The sequence below is a fragment of the Rhinolophus sinicus genome, chromosome 10 (assembly GCF_057876585.1).
Source record: "Rhinolophus sinicus isolate RSI-liver-muscle chromosome 10, RSI-T2T, whole genome shotgun sequence".
NCBI classification, from domain to species: Eukaryota; Metazoa; Chordata; class Mammalia; order Chiroptera; family Rhinolophidae; genus Rhinolophus; species Rhinolophus sinicus.
The window spans coordinates 3,793,854-3,819,313 of NC_142510.1; the positions used below are offsets into that span (position 1 = coordinate 3,793,854).

The window sequence follows — 25,460 nt, forward strand, 5'->3', positions numbered from 1 at the left end:
AAGACAACAAAATACATCAACACTAGAGGGCAAAAATGACACAACGTTTACTTACCATTGTTGAATCCAGGTGGAAGGTGGACTGCTGTTCATCATATCATTTTTCCAGCCTTTAGGGATGTTTGACAGTTTTCATAATAAGATAATAGGATAAAATGGTTATGATTCCTCTCTGTCTTTTTTCTTATGTGATTCAAAATAGAAACAGAACTAGTGGCGGGGGAGAGATATATGGAAAATCACTGGGGATTTTAAGGGCAAACTGAAACTATTGTGTGTGATACTGAAATGGTGGGTACAGGAGATTAGGTATTTGTCAAAACACATAAACCTTTACACCACAAAGAACGAACCCCGATATAAGTAATGAACTTTAATTAATAATATGTTGATATTAGGTCATCAGTCTGCATCAAGCCCATGCAAATTGTGAATAATAAGGGGGAGTTTAAGGGGAGAGAGTATGTGGGAACTCCCTGTACTTTCTGCTCTGCAGGGCAGACCCAGGAATGGAGCAGGTTGTTCCTGTAAAATGACTCTAAAAGACAAAGTCCATCAAATAAAAAAAAAATGTAAAAAAACATAGTAAAGCTGGAAAAATAAAGGTCAAGAAACTAAGAAGAAAAATGAAGGTTCGATAATAATCTGCCAAGTTAGTCAGAAGTGCATGCACTTATATGGGCCACAAATTCAGCTCTGAGCTTCATGGACGCTAGGCAAAGAAGGAATCACAAGATTAAAAACATATTTGCTCAAAAAAAACACAAAAAACAAAAACAAAAAAACACACATATTTACTCAGTAGAGGTTATGATGTTTTTAAAAAGGAAGAAAAGAAATAAAAAGTCTCTCCCATGGGTCTTAATAAAAAAAGCTAACGAAAGGTTATGTAATTGTTCATATCCTCAGTATTCCTAACATTTATTCAAAAGGAAGTTTCACGTGTCAGTTATTACAGGTAAAATTGAGACCATAACCAAAAACCAAAAGCAAAACACAAAACAGAAACAAACCTAGACAGCAAAAGGAATGTAAGGAAGTTCAACCAAGTTCTCATTTCCTCATTTCTCCTTATTTTCTCTGAACTTTCTTCCTTTTATCCAGCTATTGAATATCAAATTCTTTCCCAATAGTTTGGGGAGGAGGGTTCCCCTGTTTTGCCACCGACCCTAAACTCTCCTGGGTAATCTTGCCCTGATACAGCTTTTTTCGTTAGCAAATATTTATTTGCTCAACAATTATTGACATTTTGGTATCAGCCGAATGCCAGGCATTGTGTTTGGTTCGGTGGTGACAGGGGTTAAAAGCCAAAGTCCGGTCTTCCAGGAACTTACATAACAAAGGGAAGGAAGGGAACTGACCAGCAGATCTCATCCTGGTGTGATGGGCATTAGTGAGTCACAGACAGTGAGCCACCTGCCAAGTAGGCAAAGGGGGAGGGGAAGAGGGAGCCGTCCCTGGCAGAGGCAGCAGCTGGGAGCAGCGGGAGGGCAGGGAGTGCCCGTGCATGCTCAAGGTTAGACTGTAGGCTGTACCAGAGTGAAAGCTGGAAAGGCGGGGAGGGCCAGGCCTGGGGGGTTCCAGAAAGCCCATTCTGATGGCGACCGAGAGGCTGCTGTGCAGGGCAGTCTGCTGGTCAGAAATGGCCTCTGGCTCTTTCAGAGGAGGCCGAGGGAAGGCAGCTAGACCAGTTCTGGGCTGTTGCTGCAAGGAAGGCCTGAGCCAGGAATGGAGCAGGCGGGTGTTCCAGAGGAGAAGCAGAGGGCTCGCCCGACGGGTTCCAGGTTGGGGAGGCTGGGCGGTTGGAGGTGGGCTGACTCCCCTGTTCCAGCTGGAGCACGCATTGGGGGTCCTGGGGAGCTTGGTGACCGGTAGGTCTGGGACACACTGAGTCCCAGGGGCCTGTGGATGTCCAGGCAGTGATGGAAAGTTGGCCACTGTGGGCAGGTCTGGAGTTCTAGAGAGGGTGGGGCTGTGATGAGACCAGAGAGTGTGTGGTGGGCCTCAGTGTCCCTGCAGGGGCCCCTCCTTGACAAGGTGTGTGCACCACCCACAGGGACGGGCCAGGCACCCCCTGTGTGCCAGGCCCTGTCCAGGGCATGGAGGCTGTGCAAATAGACAAAGACGGTGCAAAGGAGAACGAACAGAAGCTCTTTGCTCAGAGCTTGCTATGACAAGGAGCCAGCCACCATCATGCGTGTTTTGGCAGAGACTCAAAGGCAGGCAGAGTGGGGAAGCTTTATAGTTTAAAAAAAAAAAAAAAGGAAAAAAGAAAGGGAAGGTCCAGGTATGCCTTGAGTGGCGGCGGGGTGTGGGGGAGCTGGATGTGGGCTAACTCGAGGGGGGCATTCTATGTGATTGGGTAAGGGACTGCACGTTTGGCTTTCTCTGGTTGGTCCTGTTACAAGTGTGGACAAAAGTTAGGCACACTGGCACTTAGGAATGAAGCCCTGGCCATTTGGGGCTGATTATTACAGGGGTCAGTGTTTAGCTTCCTGGGCTGGTTGTTAGAGAGAATGGTCTGACTTCCTCCAACTCTGACTTAGAGAGAGCAGGCTGGCTCCCTGGGCTGCTTACTGCAGATAAATAAAGGGTGGGTTCCCTGGGCTGGTGACTGCACATAGTGGGTGGGTTCCCTGGGCTGGTGACTGCACATAGTGGGTGGGTTCCCTGGGCTGGTGACTGCACATAGTGGGTGGGTTTCCTGGCCTGCTTACTGCATATAGTGGGTGGGTTAGCTGGGCTGCTTACTGTACATAGTAGGTGGGTTTCCTGGGTTGGGGACTGCACATAGTGGGTGGGTTTCCTGGGCTGGTGACTGCACATAATGGGTAGGTTTCCTGGGCGGGTTGATGCACAGTGGAGGGTGAGAATTCTATTTTTAAATGTGGTCGGTCTGGCTGTTGTCTGTCGTGTATTCAGGCTCTCAAGGGGCGACAGTGAACTTAGCAGATTCAGTCCAGGCCCTCATGGTGCTTGCATTCCAGAAGGCGAGACAGGCATTAGGCAAGTGAACCAGTGCAGTACCAGGCCCCTTCACCCAGACTGCGGTCCTTCATGTCCTATCAACTACTGCCTTTTCTTCTAAGACGCTTAGCACGGCCTGAAAGTCTTTCATTTGGCCGGCTTTGAGCACACAGGAAATTTCATTTTTTTTAAGTGAAGCTATCAGCCACTGGATAGTCGATAAAATTCAAATGTGAAATATGAAGTGATATCATAGAAACGACAGCTCGTACTTAGGATGGACAGTTCACTTTCTAAACAAACTAAATTATCATTCAGGCTAAATGGGTTATTATTTCCCAGGCTTTTATATGATAACAAAGACAATAATTAATAATGGTGAGTAAAAAGGTGACTCTGTATTTGGCAAACATGAGTTTTCACATGTAAAAGATGCCACCTATAGAACAATAACTCAGTTTGAATTATTTTTGCAAAGTGACTAACAATACAATAATGTAATCCCTTTAAGGGGATGGAAAGGAACATTTTTTTCTACAATTAAATAACCCTGGTTCTTTGTATATTAGTCACTGAAAACCACTATCGATTTCAGAAAGCGTGGTTTTTGGTCTCAGTCTTCTGTTGGGCACAATTTGTTCTGCATTTTCTAGGCACTAAACTGGGAACCGTGCATAGTTACCTAATTGTCATCATCACTGCCACCTGCATTTTACATTTTACAGACAGGTCACATAACTGGCCCGGGTTCTCTCAGATGGTTAATAATGGACCTGGGGCTCGAGCCTCGCTGTATTTGATTCTATATCCTATTCTCTTAATCGACAAACTAGTTCTGTGAGGGGCCAGGGCGTTGAGGCTTTGGTGGCCATGCCGTCTCTGATGCAACTATTCAACTCTGGCTTCGTAGCGCGAAAGCACCACAGACAGGTCATAAGCAAATAAGCACGGTGGTGACTCCGGTTTTGATCGGGGCTCCAGCATTTTGAACGTTATCTAATTTTTGTACGTGTCATCACATAGTATTCTTTCACTTTTTTGCCCCAGCAATTTCGAAATTGGAAAACCATTCTGAGCGTGCAGGTCATACCGAACACTGGGACCTCCACTCTCGATCCCTGCCAGGCTCCCAAATCCAAGATGCACAGTGTCAGGCAGGTAACAAAATGTGTGAAACAGGCTGGGCAGACATTAGGGGTTAGTGGAGACTGTGGCTCATGGAAGAGCCCTCGGCTCCCTGTTGAGCTCTTAACTGTCGCTGCCACGTAAGAATGTGGGCCCAGTGCCTCCCAGGTTTTCAAAGAAGACAAGCTGGAAATTCTGGTTTGTGTTTGCAATCTCCCTGTTTCAATAGTAGCAGTGAATTCAAATTTCTGGAAGAAAATACAGTCTATCAAAACCCACTGTAGATCAGATGTGGCCCAGGGGTCCCCTTGTTTACAGCCTCTTCACTATGGTTGCACGGTTTCTCAACCCTGGCTACTTTTGGGAATCATTTTAGATTCTTAAAAAAAAAGAAAGAGAGAGAGAGATTTCTGTGCCTCAGCCCCAGAAACCGGATTTAAACGGTCTGCCATGGAGCATCATCTGTAAATGTTCAAAGCCCCCCAGTTAATTCTGAAGTGTGGCCAGGACTGCCTCCTTCGGCCGGTTGCATGGCTCAGCCCCGGAGCGCTGCACATACCCAGTAAAGGACAGCAGATTTCCAGAAACTGCTCTCGGTCCAAAAGTCAACTCGTTTAACCTGTGTCGGTGCCTGCCCCAGAGCTGTTGGCATACAAACGCTGCCCCAGAAGACTGGAGGCTTCTCTCTTGCTCATTAATCCCTCTACTTGTAGATGCCAAACAACACCTCTTCGTGTAGGACCGAGGAGTAAAATCATCCCGACCACTTGCCAGCGAAGTAGGAAGGCACAGGGGTCCAGCTGTGGGGCAGATTTGGGACATAGTCACGTGGCAGTGTTTTTGGCCCGTGCCCTCTCGGTTTAGAATCCTGGGAGCCGTGAACCCTGGCTGTAGTCAAAGGAGCCCCACCCACGGTGGAAGGCCAGCTGCCCGGCTCAGCATCTTTGAGAGCGTCCCTTGGCCTTTGCCTTGGCCTGTGTGTGTGGTCCATCGTATCTCCTACCAGTCAGGGCTCAGTGCAGGGACCCCGTGGTTGATGGGATAAGATTTAGTCTAGGGATCAGACCTTCCAGAGCTGGAGGAGGAGCGGGAGTGGACGGTCTGAGAGGGAAGCCGGAGGAGCAAAGGATGCACCGGCCAGTCCCGGGGACCAGCCCAGCACGTTCAGCCACCAGGATGGAATGTGGCCAAGAGCGGCCTCTTGGGCGAGCTGGGCCTCCGTGCAGTAGCCACCACAGGCACAGGGGGACACCGGGGCTGCCGTTGGCCCGCGCGGTTGGCAGTCAGGAGAAGAGCTGGATGCAGAGCCGAGGGGAGCAGACACGTGGAACCCAACCCACAGGCGTCTCCGTGTCTGTCGGTCACCGCGTCTGACCACGATGACCTGCGGCCACGGCTGCCACTGCGCTTGCTCCTTCCGGCCAACCTAACAGGGAAGAGGATTCTAGGAAACACTTCCGACTTCACCACGTGGACATGGTACAAACCACACATCCCTGCCCTCCTCTCCCGCCTCTTCTGGATGCCATCCTCAGGGACGGTTCCTTTTCTGTGTCAACTTGGCTGGGTCCCTGGATGCCCAGATACCTAGTTAAACAGGATTCTGGGTGTGTCTGTGAGGGTGTTTCCGGAAGAGATTAGCCTTTGATTGCGCAGGCTGAGTAGGTTGCCCTCCCGAACGTGGGTGGGCCTCGTCTAAGCAGTTGAAGCCATGGCTAGAACGAAATGACAGAGGAAGGGAGCATTCTGCCTTTCCGCCTGAGTGCTGGGCTGGGACATCGCTCTTCTCCTGCTTTGGACGGGAGCTTACACTCAGTCTCAGGCCTTCAGGCTTGACATGGAACTACCCCACTGGCTTTCCTGGCCCTCAGGCAGATTGTGGGATGCCTCAGCTTCCATAATCGTGTGAGCCAACTCATAATAAATCTCTCTCTCTACCCCCCCATATATATATCTCTCTCTACCCCTGCCCCATATATATATCTCCTGTTGGTTCTCTTTCTCTGGAAAACTGTGACTGAGCCCCACCCCCCGTCTCTTTCTACATGGTTCTTTCAGTTCCCAGAAGTCGCCAAGTTCTCTCCTACCCCAAGGCCCTTTCCCGTCTAGCTGCAATGTTCTTCCCCTCACCAACTCCTCACCTTGCACCTTTCCCTCCCCTCTAGGGCCCAGCCCAGATCCGTTGCCCTGCACCTGCCAACAGAAATGATCTCCCTGTTCTTCTTCTCTCACACCTACAACTTAGAGTTGTATCTCTGGAACAGAGGGACAAGTCTCAGTACACAGCTTGGGGCGGGGGTGTCTGTGCACTTGTTGGATCGGATCGCGTTCGTGTGCGAGCGCTGAAGCTCTTTGAAGAGCAGGATAGTGTGTGATGTTCACTGTCGTCAACCCAGTGTGTGGCGTGCAGCAGTTCCCAAAACAGACCTATTAAATGAATGGACATAGTTATTTGCAAGGCCAATGTTTGATAGAATATTTAGGGGGAAAACAACCAGTCGGTCCCTTGCCTACTTCCTGGCTTCATTTTGCTATAAATTTATGGTTTATATAGAACAAAACAGGCAAAACTGAACCTTACCACCTTCCAACCCTGCCTGGGTCCCCTGCAGGCTTGGAAAAACCGTATGAAGCAATTGATGAAACTTTGTAGGTCATGAATATGCGGCCCTCAGCAGGAGTTTTAATGCCACCCTGTGAGGTCCAGAAAGTTTCTGTGGTGCGATGGCCCACAGGCATCCCCGCTTGCTACAGGCTACTTTAATGCTTGGTGAGACTAGTCTATCTGAGTAGACTGTTTTGCTTAAAAAACTATTTTTCCAAAAAAAAAATCCAGAGAATCGTAATTCCCGCTGATAACAGAGCTTTCTACTGCAATCCATGAGCTAATGAGGACAAAGAGGTTTGTCTTCAACCTCTTTGAGACTTAGTAGGTGCTTGACCAAGGGTAGTTTTCTTCCCACCTCCCTGGGGCTGTTTTCTTCTAAGGGTTAAACAAACTTGCAACAAACAGTAAATAAGTCCTAGTGAATAGGGACAACACTATTGTATCATAATTCTCAAACTTGCTATGAGACTACATCTTAACTATTCCAACCACTAAAAGGAAATGATACTTATGTGATGTAACAGAGATGCTAATTATTGCTACAGTGGCTATCATATCACAACATATAAATGTACTAAACTAACATATTGTACACTTTAAATGTATACAATGTTACTTATCAAATATATTTCAATTAAAAAAAAAGTGCTACCTGGGGCAGCCGGTTAGCTCAGTTCGTTAGACCGTAGTGCTCTTAACAATAAGGTTGCCAGTTCGATCCCCACATGGGCCTCTGTGAGCTTCGGCCTCCACAACTAGATTGAAACAACTGCTGGACTTGGAGCTGATGGGTGCTGGAAAAACACACTTAAAATAAATAAAAGTTTAAAAAATAAGTAAATCGAATTTTAAAAAAGAGTGCCACCTAACTCAGACCACTGATTATGAAAATGTCCCTGAAGGACATAGGTAAAAAAGGAATTTTTTTTTGAGGAAGATTAAAAATGAATATTTAAAAAAGATCCACTCCAACTTGAAGCTTAGTTGTAAATCTATAGCATGCTTTTTTCTTATTTCTAATGTAAAAAGGGAATTCAAGTCTAGAGACAACATTACGCTGATTTGGAAAATAACTCTGAAGTGAGGCGCTCAGTGTTTTGTTTTGTTTTTTTAGGGACACTTCTGATTCTTCCCTGTGGTCCCATAAGTGAATTCTTACTCCTGCCACATGTCGATGTCCCTGTGTTTATAGTGTAGCTCTCCACCCTTTGCCTGAGAACCAGGGTCATTAAACCATCCCTGAGGATGGACTCACGGGCTTTTACAGAAACACGAGTGGGTGGATGTTCTGCCACCATCCAGACTTGCTGGGAGGTCTCCCACTTGCCCTGGTGTAGACATTCATCCTCCCCCATCAGCACCACCTCTCTGGGGACCAGACCACCACCCTCGATGCTGCAGGGGCTACAACTGGCTGGAACTATGGCACAGGGGCATGGCCATATGGAATGGGCAGGTTGGGGAACTGGCGCGTCTTATGGCACAAAACAGGCTGTCTGGGATTGGTGGCCGGTCCTCTCCAGGTGACCAGAGGACAGCCCACTCTGACAGTTGATGCTTCCTGAACTGCTTGCCTTCCCTTGGGGACACAGCTGCAGTCTGCGTGCCCTCCCTCCGCCTCGCCTCGCCTGCTACAGGCACTGGTTCTCCAAACGTGATCCCCAGACCAGCAGCGTCCACAGCACCTGGTCAGAATGCACATTCTCGCGCCCCACCCAGACCAACTGAAACCATGTAATGTGGGCCCCAGTGACCTGTGTGCTTTAACAGACCCTCCGGGCAACCCCGATGTGCACTACAGTTGGGGAACGACTGCCCCAGGGCTTCTCAGACTGTACTTTGTACTAGAATCTCCTGGGATGCTTTGCAAACTCCGAATGCCCAGGCTTCCCCACCACGAATTAGATCAGCATCAAGTGTTGAGACCCAGGCACCAGTAGTTCTCAATGGTCCCCAGGTGACTCAGAGGGACGGGAGTCTGAGAACCAGTGACCTGCTCTGGGGCCTGGCTACGCAAGAGTGTGGACACTGGCCCTGCAGCATCCACGGTCACCTGGGGGCTTGTTCCAAATGCAGAATCTCAGGCCACAGCCCAGACCAGCCGACTCCGTCTGCATTTTAGCAAGATCCCAAGTGACCGGTAAACAGTAACATATGACAAGCACTGGCCTGGGGTACCAAAAAACGCAATCTGAAGTGTGTGCCTGAAACTTTCTGACTTAGAGACCCACGATTTACTGAACTGCGTCCAGTGGTTGTTGCTTTTGTTTTGATGGTTTTCTGGAGATATTCTCCCGCTCCCCATCAATGGATATTCTGGTGGGGAGAGGAGAAAATGACGAGGGGGAGAGGACTTAAATTCAGTGAGCATCTCAAGGGGACCCTACAGAGTAAGGGAAGAGGAAACACTTTAATTAACATTGGGACACATTCCGCTCACCATTTTATTAATTACCACATTGTCTAATAGCTACTCCCAGGAAGCCTCCCCGTAAAACATCTGTTCCTTATTCTCTGTCTGCCCCGCCGTCCAGTTCTTTCTTTCGATCACCAGATCACTACCCAGTGATTTAGAAAGTGAAACCAAGGCTGACTCAGAATTGGAATAAATATGAACCTGGATTTACTATCCTCTTACGGAAGCGAAAAGAACTTCAGGTTAGAATAGGCCGATTTTGGGCTGAGAGTGGGTCTCGGTTTTCTCATTTCTGTAACAATGACAGTTGAGGTTGCAAATTCAAACGCCTACAAGAGCCAGGATAGAAATCTAAATGGGGCTCCCTCTCCCCTTGTCCACCTGTGGGTATGTGGATCCAGTGTTGCAAGATTTCAAGGGAAGTAAAAGAGAAAGAAAGAAAAAATTTTTGGATTTTTGTTTGCAATTTCCCAACTTCCAAATGCTGGGAACTAATATAACTTTTGTTTTGTTGCAGAATTTGGAAACTGCACAAAACAGTCCTGAGGCCATAGTCCACCTGGGACCAGCCAGAGAGTGACCTCTAGACTAAGTGAGCTTCCAGGGCTGTTGTAGAATTCCAGTTCTACCTTTGCAAAGTGGCGCTCGTTTCTATGTAGCCATATCTGTATCTCTAGTGTATTCTTCCAATAAACATTTGGGTGCCCATTATAAGCCGGTAACCGTAGGGGATTAAGAAAAGAATGGGGTTTCTAGTTTGGGTGAGCAAATGGGAGAGCGAAGTGAGATGCCCCAATGAATAATAAGGCTTCTTGAAAAACTGGACATGCCAAAAAGTCTAAGGAAAGGTGGATCTGATTCTTTAACAAGACACACAAATCTCTCCGAGTCTTAGTACTTTCATCTGTGAAATGGGGAGAAAGATACCTCCCCATGAAGCCTGTGTGAAGATGAGAATTCTGTCTCTAAAAGCGCCTGGCACATAGTAGATGCTCAGCAAATAACCTTCTGTATCTAGTGCGGCTCCTTTTATTATTACATTGTAAATTCCTTGGAGTTAGGGGTTGGGTCTGATTAAAATCACACAGTAGCAGTTCTTAACTTGCAAGCAGCAGGCAGTGTTCCCAAAATGTATTTATGCCTCGGGGCTTGTGTCCCATGGAGATGGCAGCCATTCATTGGGAACTTCCCCAGGCAAATCCGAAAAGCTTGTTTAAGCTGTAGGGTGGCTTAAATATTGCACAATTGCAATGTTTTGTTTTTTCATTTCTATTTTTTAATCACAAAGCAACACTAATGCGATGTAAATATAACAGAGGACACTCTTTCAGGTTCTTTTGTTCCAAATGATGCTACAAGGCCTTTTGCTCGTTGTGAGTGGTGTGTAAGATTCTAAGGCAGGTTTATTCAGAAAACCCAGACCAAGAGTTGCCCATACTTGAATCAGAAGGGGGCTTCTTGGGATGTTCAAGGGCCTTTCATTTAAAGTGGGTGATTCCAGGTGTTTTAATTGGCCTAGTTGCACTTAAAAACGCACAACGTTCCTTTTCTTGAGCCCACACGTTGTCTCTGACATTGTTTTCACACTTCCCTTAAAGGACCATCTTTAGGCTGATGAGATTCAACTTTGCATCTTTAGGCCACATTCTTACATATCCAGTCCCCAGCCTGGTGCCTGTACGCGGAGATCTCACACGTGTCGTGGCTATCACCTGGTCAGAACAGAACACTTGACCCTAACTTGCCTCCTTCCAAGCCTTTTCTATACCAGTAAGTGGCATTGCCGTACCCTGGTTGCTCAAGTCAAACCCTAAGCAATATTTTTCTTATTCCCGTAACACCCCACATCCAATCCCTCAAATAGCCCTGTGTACTGAGGCGCCTGTATCCCATGGCTTTATAGGCAAGGTGTGTTCACTTCTCACCGCGTACACTATTTCTCACAGGAACTTCTAGTTATCCTTTGATGTCTGTTCTTTTCCTTTTCCCCCGAAATGGAACCTCCTTTTTCTGGCTGAGTCCATAATAGGCCAGTCCCCGTTAACCTGGTATGGCTACGTGTTAGGTTCTGGCCAATGCAATATAGGCAGAAATATAACAGGGCAGTTTCCAAGAACCGTCCTTAAAAGATCATTGGCATATACCCTTTCCTTCACCCCCCCACCCTTTTATTTATTCTGCTGGCTGGAATGTGACATGATGGCTGGAGCTGGAGCAGCCACCTTAGACCATGAGGTAACCTTGGAATTGGAGGCTGTGTACAGCAGCGCAACAAAATCGATGGAGCCTGGGTCACTAAAGACTTCATGGAGCAGAATGGTCATAACAGAGCTGTATTACTTGCTTCTGGACTTTACTTGTGAGAGAAGTGGATTTGTATCTTGTTTAAGTCACTGTTATTTTGGATCCTGTTACCAACTTAATTCCTACTGATAGACTGTTCTGTATCCATATCCCCTGGAAGAGTGCGCAGCACGTAATAGGTGCTTCATAGATATGTGTGGAATGAATTGGTGAATGAACACCTACTGTGTGTCCGGGAGGAAAGATGGAAAGATGACTGACATGTCTCCTGAGTCCCTTGCCCAAGAATCTCACTGCCTAGTGGGAACTCACTCGCTTGTTTGAAAGGCAGTCGTCCTCATTGGATTCATCTAGAACAGTGGTTCTCAGCCAGGGGCAGTGTTGCTCTTCAGGGAGCATTTGTCAATGTCTAGAAACATTCCTGATGGTTGCAGTTTGGGGGCTGCTACTGGCAAAGTGAGTAGAGGCCAAGGGCGCTGCTAAACAACCGACAGTGACAGAACAGGCCCACAGCAGAGAATCATCCGGCCCCAAAGGCCAATAGTGTGAAGGGTGAGAAACCCTGACCTAGTGAAAATCAGTGCCCACTAGCTTTGCCAGGGAGAAAGCTGCTTGGGCGGCACAAGTGTGGGGACATGTGCCATGTGGTCTCTTCGATGGCATTCCTGAGTGTGGGATGAGGCCCCATGTCCGCTTCATGGTCAGATTCCGCACAGCTTTCCACTGAGAGGCCAACCCCAACCACGAACCTTTACTTGTCCCAGGGCCCACGTTTGAGGACATTGTACACTCACGACAGGCAAAATGATGTTCAGAACTCCAGAAACCAAACCGGAGCAGCTCTGTGAATGGTACCGTATTTCCTATCGAGAGCTCCAACCTGAATTTTCACGTTGCCTGGTTTCCTCGGGATGGCTGAGAGAGCTCCAAAGGCGCTCTCACTCTCTGCTGTAATAAATCTTGTCTCTATTTCTGTTTGGCGGAAGGGAGTGTGTCTATATTCCCAGCCAACCTGCAAAATGTAATTTTCTCTTGCGGGTAAACAAATGATAGATGAGCGTAGTCTAAGGGGCAGGAGATTATGGAGGTGATAGTTCTGAGCCACTTCATACTTTATCTTTTTTTTTCTTTTTCTAGCTTTCCAGTTTGTTAGATACTTGGTGACCTTGGCCAGGACATTTCATCTCCCTGAGCCTCAGTTTCCTCATCAGCAAACAGAGGGGTGGATCAGGCTATGGCTTCATTGCCTTCCTTCTAAATTACCATGATGATTCATCTCTTACCTGTTACCATCAGATACTTTATGGCAACAAATGCCTGGGTTTGAAGAAATAAATTTGAAAATAAAGGAAAGCCTATAGTGATTCCTAGTGTCAACAGATGTTTTCAAAAATAAAACAGCAGCATTAATCTTTGGAACAGCATTTCCTAAAACATGCTTCTTAGAACATAGCTCCTTAAGATAGGAAAATGGGACCCTATGTCAAAAAAATTGGGGAGCATACTAGATCCCCTTCTTGGAGAGGAACAAGAAATCATTTTCACTTGTTAGAAACCCTGTGTTTCTCACTTATTTGACTAGAGAATCCATTTTTCATTGACTATTTATTAATAGCATGTCCAACTATGTGTGCGATTCCCATGGTTCTGTTGATAGCCACTATTAATAAATCCAGTTATCGGCTTCATTTTACTGTTACATAGCCTGTGATGCAAAGAGTGAGAAATTTAAACTTGTGCCTCTTTGCTGAATTTCCCGTCAATCCTATTCACTAAGTGACTCTATTACACGGGTGGCAAATAGGTTTTTTTTCTCTCATGACAATTTTGATCAATGGGTAGCAGCTGCCTGGAGCTCTGTATTGAAAATGATAATAAGACCTTCAATGAGCTTGGAGAGAAAATATGCTATGATTGATTCTTAATGTCTGTCGTGGGTATAGTGCTGTGATTGATTGTTGATGTCTGTTGTGGGTATAGACTAGATAGAAGGTAAAAGATGATTATTATGTTTCCTCACCCCAAATCAGATACTTCTTAAAAACTACCCACGTTCGTTTGGTTAGGTAATTAAGACTTAATACACTTAAATGCCTTAAATGTGGGTAAGATAATTCTGCAGGGTCAAAAAAGGGGGAGTTTCTTTAGGTGTGAAGATAAAGATAAATTGTATACAAGAGTTGATTTGGGCCTTGAAGGGTAGAAAGGGTAGTTCTTGTGAGGAGACCCTGGGAGACAATCCTCAGCAGAGATTGCTGGTGAGCTGCCCAAGGCCCAGAAATAGCTTGCATCTCTGGAAGTGCCCAGACACAGCGTAAGTATCCCTTACACACAGAGAAACAGGTGACACTGATTTTAATAATATATTTAACCCTATAGAGCCAAAATAGTATCACTTCCTATAATCAATATAAAAAATTATTGAGACATTTTACACTCTAATTATCGGTAATAAGTCTTGGAAAGCTGGTATGTATTTTACTTACGGCATCTCTCAATGGGAGCCAGCCACACTTCAAGTGCTCAGAAGTCACAGTGGCTGGTGGCTGCCCTGTTGGATAATGTCAGTCTAAACTATCACTCTGTTCATGTGTTCTTTCTTCCAAAAGGTTTGAATACAGTTAATGAGGTTTTCAGCAGTTCATTAAAAACTATTTTGATAGGCAATTGGAACTAGCAGTATTTTCAATCTAAAAATTATTTCTATAAATAACACATAAGAAAAATCTATTAATTCAGTACTTTAAAAAATAACTTACATTATTAATTTGAAAAAAATAATAGATGAGTTTTGTTTCCTGTTAACATTAGAAAGGCAGGATTATTAAGTAGAGAACAGTAATAGTTCCCGTGACTTTTTCTTTCTCTCTTTTGTGGTAAAACATAAAATTTACCATTTATGTGTACAGTTCAGTGGCAGTAAGTACATTCACATTGTTGTATAACCGTCACCACCAGCCATCTCCAGAATCTTGTCAGCCTCCCAAACTGAAACTCTGTACCTGTTAAACCATAGCTCTGCATTCTTGCCTCCTCCCAACCCCTGGAAACTGCCTTCTGCTTCTGTGAGCCTGTGCTCTAGGCTCCTCATATAAGTAGAATCATACAGTACGCGTCCTTTTGTGTATGAGAGATCCTGGACTTATTTCATTTTGCATAATGTCTTTAAAGTTCATCTCTATGGTAGCATATGTCAGGATTTCCTTCCTTTTTAAGGTCGGATAGTATTGTCGTGTGGATGTATCACATTTGGTTTATCCATTCATCCATCGGGGGATACTTGGGCTGCTTCCATCTTAGGACTAGTGTGAGTAATGCTGCTGTGAACATGGGTATAAATACTGTTTGAGTCCCTGCTTTCAGTTCTTTGGAGCATATATTCAAAAGTGGAATTGCTGAATTGTGTGGTAATTCTATTCTTCAACTTTTTGAGGAACTTCCATACTGTTTTCCATGGTGTCCCACTAGTTTGCATGCCCACCAGCAATACACAGGGTTCCAATTTCTCCACATCCTCCCCAATGCTTGTTATTTTCTGTTTGTTTGTTTGTTTATAATAACTGTCCTAATGGGTATAAAGTGGTATCTTGTTGTGGTTTTGTTTTGAACTTCCCTAATGACTGGTGATGTTGAGGCACTTCTCATGTGCTTGTTGTCCATCTGTATATCTTCTCTGGAGAAATATCTATTCAAGTCCTTTGCCTATTTTTTAATCAAGTTTTTCGTTTTGTTGTTGTTGAGCTCTGAGAGTTCTTTGTATGTCCTAGATAGTAAACCCTTTTCAGATACATGATTTGCAAATATTTTCTCCCTTCCATGGGTTGCCTTTTCACTTGTTGATTACTGTCCTTTGATGTATATCATTTTGGCACATTACAGGATGGTCAGAAAAATGTTCCTCCTTCTGTTGCCCTCAAGTAGTTTTCAGGTGTGTGTGTGGGGGTGTGTCTTTGACATCAGGTAGCCCAGTGTTTAAAATCAGTTTCTGACAGTTTCAGAGACACAGAGGAAAAACTGAGGGTTGCTAGATGGGGGGGATAAGGGGGAAGGTGAGGGGATTAGAAAGCACAGTCAGTAACCACAAGATGGCCATGGGGATGTGAAAGTCAATTTGGGGAATGTAATCAATAATGTTGTAAAGATTTTGTAGGGTATCTGATGGACACTTGTCTCATTAGGGAGACCACCTCAGGGATGATATAGATGCCTGATCACTGCACTGTACACCTGAAGCTGAAGCTGAACAATAATGAATGTCAACTACAAGTTTATATATGTATATAGTTACAAGAAGTGGAGTACAGCATTAGGAATAGAGACAGTGGAAATGTAATGGCTGTGTGTGATGTCAGAGGGGTAGTGGATGGGGGGAGGGGGGCTGATGCAGTGTGAGGGATATAAATGATAAATGTCTAACTATTACATTGTTTTGTGCACCAGAAACTAATAAAAAAATAAAATAAAATAAAATCACACTTTTAAACTTAAATAAATAAAATCAGTTTCTGCCACTTACCAGTTAGATGGCCTAGGGCAAGTTACTCAATAAACTTTCTGAGTGCAGTTTCTTCCTATATAAAATAAGGATAATATTTTCCTCCCAGTGTTTGAGGAACAGTGGTAGATAGAAATAAATACAATTAAAATTCTTAGTAAGTAGTCTTTATTAGTTTTAACAAGCTGGTGGAAAAAGTGGTATCTGCTTTTGAATTGGGGAACACAGGGCCAGGCCTTGTCATTTATTAGCTCTCTTCCCTTCCTGGTATTTTCTGGGAATAAACACTTCCCAAACAGTTGCTGATAATTCGGAGATTAGGCTATTATTCTCCTACATTCCTATTATTTTCCTATTTCTGCTTCCCTTACCCGAGGTGATGTCATACTCGGCCATCTGCTCTGCCTGCATCCAAAAGCCACCTAGAGCTTTTTCTGAGAAGCTTCTTCCAGGGCCCAGCAGGTGGGGTCCCCGGAGAGGTGGCATGCCTGGGGGACAGTCCAAACACCGTGCCAAGCAGTGTGACCTTCAGATCATTTCAGCACAAGAAACCTTCCAGAATAAGCCTTCCTTTGTTTCCTTGGCGTGGGGCAAAGGGAGCATTTCAGTTATGACACCAATAACTGTCCACCTAAGAGGCCAACGGTTCTGTTTCAGCCAGAAGCTCTGGAGGGAGATACTTTACTTGGTGGGCTCTGTAACTCTTTAGCTCGAATGAATCTTGTGACACCCGATAGCTTTCAAGGACATGGGCTAGTCATACAAACTGACAGACTAAGCTGATTGTTGGTTAAAGTAAAATACAGGGCAGCATGGAGATGGGCGAGGCAACTGCATGGGGGGTTAAGCTGCAGCTCTGCCATTTACTGGCTACGTCACCTTGGGCATGTTGGATCCTCTGTGAGCCTCTGCTTCATCATCATTTGTAAAACAGGAGAAAGAGGAGCAACCAATTTTACGTAGTCTTGAGGATTCATTCAGCAAGGAGCTACTTATGTCAAGCCCTTAGCACAGTGCCTGGTGGGTAACAGGAGCCCAGTAAACGTGAGCGATTGTTACTATGAATTGCATCATATCACCACCATCATCACCATCATCATCATCATCATCATCACCACCATCACCACCGTCATCATCACCATCATCATCATCATCATCACCATCATCACCACCATCATCATCTTCACCACCATCATCATCACCATCATCATCATCATCACCATCATCACCATCGTCACCATCATCACCATCATCACCACCATCATCACCATCATCACCACCATCATCATCATCACCACCATCATCATCATCGTCACCATCATCAACACCATCACCACCATCATCACCATCATCAACACCATCACCACCATCACCATCATCACCACCATCACCACCATCACCACCATCATCATCATCAGCATCACCATCATCATCACCATTATCATCATCATCACCATCATCACTGTCATCACCACCATCACCATCGTCGTCATCGTCATCACCATCATCGTCACCATCACCACCATCACCATCGTCGTCATCGTCATCACCATCATCACCATCATCGTCACCATCACCATCATCACCATCATCACCATCGTTATCATCACCATCATCACTATCATCACAACATCACCATCATCACCATCATCACCATCACCACCATCATCATCACCACCATCATCATCACCACCATCACCATCATCATCATCGTCACCATCACCATCATCACCATCGTCACCATCGTCACCATCATCGTCATCACCATCATCATCACCACCATCATCACCACCATCATCACCACCATCACCACCACCATCATCATCATCATCACCATCATCGTCATCATCATCATCACCATCATCACCATCGTCACCATCGTCACCGTCATCATCATCACCATCATCACCACCATCACCACCATCATCGTCATCATCAGATTTGGGTGACTTCCAGTAGTGACACAGATCCTGAAGGCACCAGTCTCCTTCACCTGGCTCTAACTTTATCATCCACACACTTCTTCTTCCTGCCCCCACCACACATGAATATCTTTTCAACACCATCCCAGGGGACCCTGACTTTAGGCAAAGGGTAAAGAAGGCAGGAGTTGGGAAAGAACCCGGGGAAAGACATTTAGGAGCCTCAGATTAAAACATGAAGAAGGAACCGAAGGCTTCATTGCTAGGAGCTCCTACTGAAAAGGCCAGAGAGAAAGAGAACTGCACTATGTCTGGCCAAACAATGCTTGTCAATTAGCATGCAAAACAAAAAGTTTGGCTCCCACACAATCCAGTTCTTCAGGAAGACATTTACTAGGTAAAGGAAACCAATATGCCCAGGATATCTTTTTAAACTGGTAATGATAACTGTACAAACAGTAGATGGCAGTGACTGCTGCTGGAGATTTTATTTACATAATCTGCATTTTATTTACACATGTCCCTGATAATTGTTTTACTCTTGAGACGGCAAGGAGATGCCTCCTTTAGCTTCCCCGTGAAAATTAAGGCACCTGAGGGCCAGGCAGAGGGGAATGTCACCCTCTCTTTTCTCCCCGGCATAAGTCACAAGTAGCTTTGGCTGGGCATCCTCCCCATCCTATTGTATTGTTTGGAGAGTGCACGAGCCACTGGCCAGCAGTCCTGTGCCCTGGTTCACAGAAGCTTGGCCCTTGCCTCAAGCTGAGGCAGCCTGAGTGCAGATTTCAAATGTGTCATGAGCTTTCCCAGCCAAATTCCTCCCGCACCAACTAGAAAACTCACTATAAAAATAGCCCTTACGAAGGAAGCCTGACCTGTGACAAAGATTCCCTCGCTGGGAGCAGGAATAAGAGGGTTACTGTTTTTCTTTTTTTAAAAATCTTTTGTAATGTCTCTCAGATGGGGGTTTGCTTTTAAGATTGTGTTTTAAAAACCACTCTTGTACTCAAACCTCCTTCTCTTTTGAGACTGACGTTCCCCCATGCCGGGTGCCTCATTGGGGTTAATCCTGTGTCAGATTTGGCAATAAAAGGAAACAAAGAGAGAGCCTTATGTTTTGTTTACTTGTGATATAAATTTGAGTATCCATCTAGGAAATTGGAAGGTCTATGTAGGAAAATCCTGGTGGGGTTGGTTCAAATCCTGACACCTGGATTTTTCAGATGTTAAGAAAGGCTCAGGGGAACTCTCAGTATTTGAGGCTCTGACTACGTTAAAAATTTACGAAGTAGCAAACAGGGCGCACAATTTATAGTATATTGGAAGCGTTTTCCTTTCTACAATGGAACACTTTTAACACAAGGGGGAAAAAACTGCCATGCAACAGATTGACCTGTTCACCAGGTAATAATGTCATTTATTAGGACGCGCTCGTGCATAGTCCCTCCAGGTGTGTGGGCCCGTAAGGGGACACAGGGTTTTAAAATCCAGACTTCTTTTTTGGCAACGTGTCTCTGGGACTCTGAATAACCTCAGCAGGCAATACGTCAATGACCTAAATCTGAGGCCTTTGACGAATGTGAGGTAGGGACCAAATGTCCCTTCTGTCCCTGCCTGCTACCAGCAGGGTGACCTTGGGCAGGCTGCTTCGTTCCTCTTGGCATCGGCGTGGTTTGGGAGAATTCTATGAAGTCAGCCCCACAGAGCATTTGGCTCAGTGCTTGGTGGTAGTAAAAGCTCAATAAATATTAGCCAGAGTTGGTCACTATTATTAGAGCTAAGACTCAATGCCTTGGCCAAAGCTTATTTAATTGGTCTGTGTGGGTCATGCCGCACTCTTACGAGTATTCATTCTTTGTTCATTCAACACATACTTATTGAAGGCTTATTTTTAGTTTTTTAATACTTTGTTTTATGACGACCGCTTCTGTATTAGGAAACTAGCAATAAGCAGGGGGGGGAATCATTTATGGTCCTGCTACCACAGAACACCAGTAGTCGGTACATTTAATACATTTTCTTCTCATCTCTTTTCTATGAAACCTCCCCCACCCTCTTAATAGAGTTGAGGTCCTAGCACGTGTTCACTTCTGAGTCTCATACTTTTTAAAAAAAACACACAAAAAAAAACATGTTAATATTTTCCTGGTTTCGTTAAAAAGTCTTCATAAATATAATTTTCAGTGGTTGCAAACAATTCCAACTACACGTGTATTGTCTCCTAATCAGTTCCCTATTGTTGAGCATTGATATAAGGCCCCATTTTTTTGCTATTAGTAGCTAAAACTGAGGTTGACACTTTTATGTTCATCTTAGTCCATCTTTTGGCTAATTTCCATGTCATTCCTTCAATTACCAACTATATTTGAGTGCTTACTCTGGGTCAGGTGCTGTGTGCTGTGTGCTGGGGATTGAAGGGACAGAGGTGGGACAGGTGGGACCTTTGCTTTCACAGACAGAGCTCATCTCCTAAGGGGGAGACAGATAATAAATGTGCCAAGAAACCCAGTGCTTGCAGATGGTGGTGGGTGCTACCCAGGAAAGAAATAGGGTGTGTGACAGAGAGTACCTGGAAAGGGCACTGGCCAGCTTTAGGGGGCTGGGAGGTCAGAGAAAACCTCTTAGAAGACTTGAGATGGGCCAGGGAAACCTGCCAGGGCGAGGGTAAGGCAGGGTTGGCACTTTCATGACCCTGAGAGTAAGTGCCTCTTTAAACAGGGCATCATTGGAACTTAACTCACTTCACTCTGTCAAAATTAGTGACAGAGACCAACCAGGACAGGAATGGGGGGGGGGTCTGGAGGAGGAGCACGTACACCCCAGTCGGTTTTGAAAGCCCTGCAGGAAGAACTCTACAGTAATAAACTGTCCCCCGCCCCCAAACTTCCTCCTCCCCTCTATAAAATAACTTCCTCTCCTTTTCCCCCTAGACTTGCATGTGGGTCGCCATGGCTGCACATACTGGATTGCAATCCTTTATTCCCCACCCCCCGCCCCCGAATAAATCCTTTTTGCTAAAGGAATATCTAGCTGACTTTTTGTTGGCAGATGAAAACAAAAGTAGGAAAGGTATTCCAGGCAGAGGGAACAGCAAGTGCTAAAGCCCAGAGGCTGGAAAGCCTTCTTGTGTGTTTCAGGAACAGAAAATTGCTCCCTCTGACTGGAGTACAGCAGAGAAGTGCTAAGGGAACCAGTAAAGCAGAACCATCAAAAGACATGAGAAAAAAAACACTTTTATTAAGTTTTGAGAGTTTTGATCCTATTTGATAGATATATTTTGAAGTTTTGAAGTAGTTGCCATGATAAAAACTGGGCTTTCAGTTCTTCCGCAGTCGTTTAGAACTGTCTTAATAGCCCATGTATATTGGGAGGAGGCACAGATAACATTTTTAGTGCTTAGGGGCTCAAAAGCGGTGTTTCTAAACGTCAAAATGATTAATTGGCCATGTCAGCCATTCGCTCGTGGGGCTGAGGGTCCCAAAGAGGAGGGGAGAATCAACTCAGCTGGTGCAGAAAAAGTAAAGGATCTGAGGAAAGCAGGTCCAAGGACGTTTGGAACTTACAATTAAGAAAAAGCTTTGGAGGGAGTGTGCCTACCTGAGAATGTTACTGTCTAGAGAAAACCAGAGAGGAACGCAGCCCTTATCACATTATTTGAATCATGAGTGAGGCTGCACCCAAAGTAATGTCAGATCTACTTTCTTGAAGGTTTCAGATTTTAAACAGGTTCCTGTTTGGCTTATGGCAGTTTGGGTTGGTTATCCTTTTTTCAACCGGAAAAATGCTGATTCAAAGAGGAAAAGGGGTGGGTGGGGGGTGGGAGATGAAGGTAAGGGGGATCAAATATATGGTGATGGAAGGAGAACTGACTCTGGGTGATGAACACAATGGGATTTATAGCTGATGTAATACAGAATTGTACACCTGAAATCTATGTAATTTTACTAACAATCGTCACCCCAATAAATTTAATAAATAAATAAAAAGAGGCAAAGAAGCTAACCCTCTCTGGCTGTGGATTTCAGGGATGGCTAACTGGACAAGAGAAAGCCCCAGTTGAATTAAACTTTGAGAGGCAAGAAGGTCAGATCATCCAAGCGACGGAGACAGTGTCTTGGGGAAACTGCTTGCTGGAAGGTAAAATTTGAGATGCACAGACACCTTTGAGACGTGCTTCCACCTACCTTTCCTTAACTCACCTCTGGCTAATTCCTCGTTCATCCTCTTCCAGCCATACCAATACTTGATCCTTATACGATGCCATATTTTTACACTTCTGTCTAGGCTTTTGCAGATGCTTCCTCTGATGTAATGACTTTTCCCTTGAGGCCTCTTGAAAACTTGTTAGCTCCTGGATGGAGCCTCTCCCAAGTTTTTTCAGTTTGGATTTCTCCTGAGTTACGACTGCTCTTTGGGCCAACCACTATCTAGCCCAGATCACAATGATAATATAATTAACACTGATAGAGTACTGACTTAATACCAGCTACTGTTCTAAGTAGTTTATGTATTTAATATGGCCTGGGAGGCAGCTGTTGTTCTTATCCCCATTTTATAGGGGACAAAACTTGGAGCAGAGACATTATTTGCCCAAAGTAATACATACAAAGCCAGGCTCTGAAGCCAGGCCAGTTTGGCTCCTTAGCCACTACCACATACTGCCTCTCCTGATACACCATAATTCGTCATTTAGGTGTCTTTCCACCCTGCGACTTTCCGAATCTCTTAAAGCCAGGAGTCAATTCAGATACCCGTCCTTTGCGGGAAATCACGCATTGCTCTTAAGGACTTTATTACTCATGGCACAGCAAGCAGCATAAACTTCAAGTTCATGTTGGTTCCCCTTGCTCCCACGTCCCACTGGAGGATGCAGAGGGGCCCAGGTGAGTGTTCTGCATACAGTGGGTTTGCACTGTATTTGAGGAACCCAGAGCTTAGGAAACCCAAATCTTCTAAAATGAGCAGTAAGCCTGCCTGAACTTTACCCCAGAGGAACTGAGTGGTAAACAAAACTTTCTAACTGGCTCAAAAAAAAAAAAAAAAAAAAAAAGAAAAAAAGAAAGAAAAGGCTTTGGGAGAGGGGGACTTTATAATCAGATTGCAAGACAGGCTTGCAGGGTGCTGGAGAGAGGGCAAACATAAATTTTTCAGTCATTTCTTATAACAGATTTATCTTTCTGACCCCAGCATTTCTTTCTTTTTCTTTTTTTTTTTTCCTTCAGAATTTCTTGAGGATAGGAATTGAGTCTAAAGCACTATCCATGTCCCCAGCTGCTCAATAAATTTTGCTGAATGTCGAATGAAAGAATAAATTATGGTTAGGCTGTACATTAAAAACATACTCCTATATGAGGACAATATATTCATTATTCCATATGAAATTAAACATTAACTACAAACAAAACCGAAATAAGCTTGTGGCAGGAATAGCAGTTTCCCAGAGAGGGAACTACAGTCCCCGTAGTGAGGGAGGGGACCGGAATCTTGGGACTTGATTCAAGGGGGACTTTCCCTCTGCATAGAATAGGAAAGGGGAAATAAACAGAAGAAAGGACACTTCTTACAAGGCTTCTTTTACAACCGGAAGCATCCTTCCTCAGATCCTCCCCTCAGAAAAACGGAGGTGGGCAAGTGTGGGGGTGCTAAGGCAAATTTCAGAATGGCGTGTGTACACGTGGGCTATAGCCCTGTCATCTCAGGTGTATCTTTATTTTTTCACAGATGTGGGTGACCATGCTTGGGGCTGACCTAGTGGAAATTTCTGCTTTGAGTCAGTGATCAGCCCTAGTTCAGAGCAGGAGTTTCTTTTCCCCTGAGTGGGGGGATGGGCAGGGTGGGGGTTGGGTTCATTTGAAAATCTAACTTTTGGTTCTTTAGAATTGGCAAGATCATACTTTAGTGTGGGTTTGGTGGGGATAAGCAGGGAGCCAAAGGTTGAAGGAGGGTGTGTGTGGAGATACCAACATCTCATAATCTTCAAGTACCTTTCGCAATCATTTTAAATCACACAAGTGATAGATAAAGACTTTTCTTCTTGCAACATAAAGCAACAGGGTAAGACCCTCAGGGCAGATAAGGTTAAGTGAGACCCTCCCCGAAGCTAACTCCCGTTACCTGTTTGATGTACATCCTGCCCTCCTTTTCTCTTTTTATCTGCACCAACGGTATGGATTAGGTGCTTTAGTGAAGTCTTTTGGGGACACTGGGGGGTGGGGGAGAGAGTGCCCATTTTCGTTCCCCGCTAGCCGGGCTCTTTCTGGTGGGGAAGGTGGGCACGTGCTAGGGTGAGAGGGTTTGAAAGCACAGTTCACGACGCGGAGACAGGAGTTGATGGTCGTGGGTGCTCGTCTTCTCCCTCCACCTACGCAGTTTAGTTTTTTAGTGTGACGAAATGGTCCAGCCTCCACGGGCACATTGCAGGTGGGGGCTGGCAGGTGGATATCCACCTCCTCTCTTTTTTATTATTTTCACTTTCTACCGTGCAGGGTGGGAAAGGTGGGCGCACGTGAACCCTGAGGGCATGTTGGGGGAGAGGTGCGCGCGCTCGCGCGCCCGCGGGCACCCCAGGCCCTTGATTGGATGCCTGTTTACACCTGACTGCCCGGCCCTCGTGGGTCAGGTGCTTTCCCGGGCGCGCTGGGAGGGTGTGCGTCCAGGGGTGGGAGCGGAGATCCCCTCTCCCATGAGCCCCCGCGGCAGGGCCGGGACCTTGGCGCTGTCCGCGGGGAGCGGAGGCGATCCCCGGGCGCAGGAGGGCGGTCCGCTTGCCCCGCCCCTTTCTCCCGGCCCCGCCCCCTGTGCCCCGGCCGGGCCGGCGCCGGCACCGCCCCTCGCTCCCAGCATGCCGTGCGGTAGCGGCGGCGCGGCGGGCGGAGCCGGGAGGCGGGGAAGCCTTGACTGTGTGAGCGTGAGGAGCTGCCGCCACCGCCTCCTCCTCGCCGTCCTCCTCCTCCTCCTGGGCCCCGGCGTCGCGGGCCGCGTACGGCCCTGGAAGAGACGTCGCCTCCCCTTCCTCCGCCTCCCCCTCGCCGCGCCGCTCCCGCCGCCTCGTCCTGCGCTGCGGGCTCAGGCGGAACCCGGAACGGCCGTCCGCCTCCCCCGCCCTCCGCTGCCTCCTTCTCCTCGGCTTCCTTCTCAGCCCCGGGCCGGAGCGGAGTGTCGGCGAAGGCCGGTTCGGGCGGCGACTCGCGCTTCTTCGGGCGGCGGCGCTTGGCCATGTCGTGTCGGGGAAGGTAATGAGCCGCAGAGCCCCGGGGTCTCGGCTGAGCAGCGGCGGCGGCGGCGGCACCAAGTACCCGCGGAGCTGGAATGACTGGCAACCCAGGTGGGTGAGCCGGCTCCCAGCCCTGCGCCCCGACCCCCGGGCCCCGCCTCGGGCTGGCCGAGGCCTAAGGCCGCGGGGCTGGGAGGCGCGGCCTAGGCCCTCCGCTCCCCGGGAACCGGCCGCGGCTTCCTGGGTCTCCTCCCGCCCAGGCTGGGGAAGGAGGCCGCTCGGAGGCGAGGCCTGAACGCCTCCCCTCTCCCCCCTGGGCTGGAGCCGAGACCTGGGCGCCCAGCGGAGGCACTGGCCTAGGAGTTGGATCAAGGAGGGTGAAGAAAGGGGCCTGCGGGTGGGGGCACTTT

At 46.5% G+C, this 25,460-nt stretch overlaps 1 protein-coding gene across 5 annotated transcripts in view; it reads left to right on the forward strand.

Moving 5' to 3' along the window:
• Positions 1-24,703: 24,703 nt before the first annotated feature.
• Positions 24,704-25,460, forward strand: part of SMG1 (SMG1 nonsense mediated mRNA decay associated PI3K related kinase) — an 86,148-nt gene continuing 85,391 nt past the window's right edge. For 3 of the 5 annotated variants that reach the window (XM_019753034.3, XM_019753032.3, XM_019753033.3), the window contains exon 1: positions 24,704-25,161. Coding sequence is in view for 2 of the 5 variants with exons in the window: in XM_019753032.3 (XP_019608591.3) it covers positions 25,073-25,161 (89 nt within the window). In the remaining 3 variants the exon portion in view is untranslated. The remainder of the gene's footprint in view (positions 25,162-25,460) is intronic. The other 2 variants (XM_074322956.2, XM_074322957.2) reach the window with 1 other exon arrangement.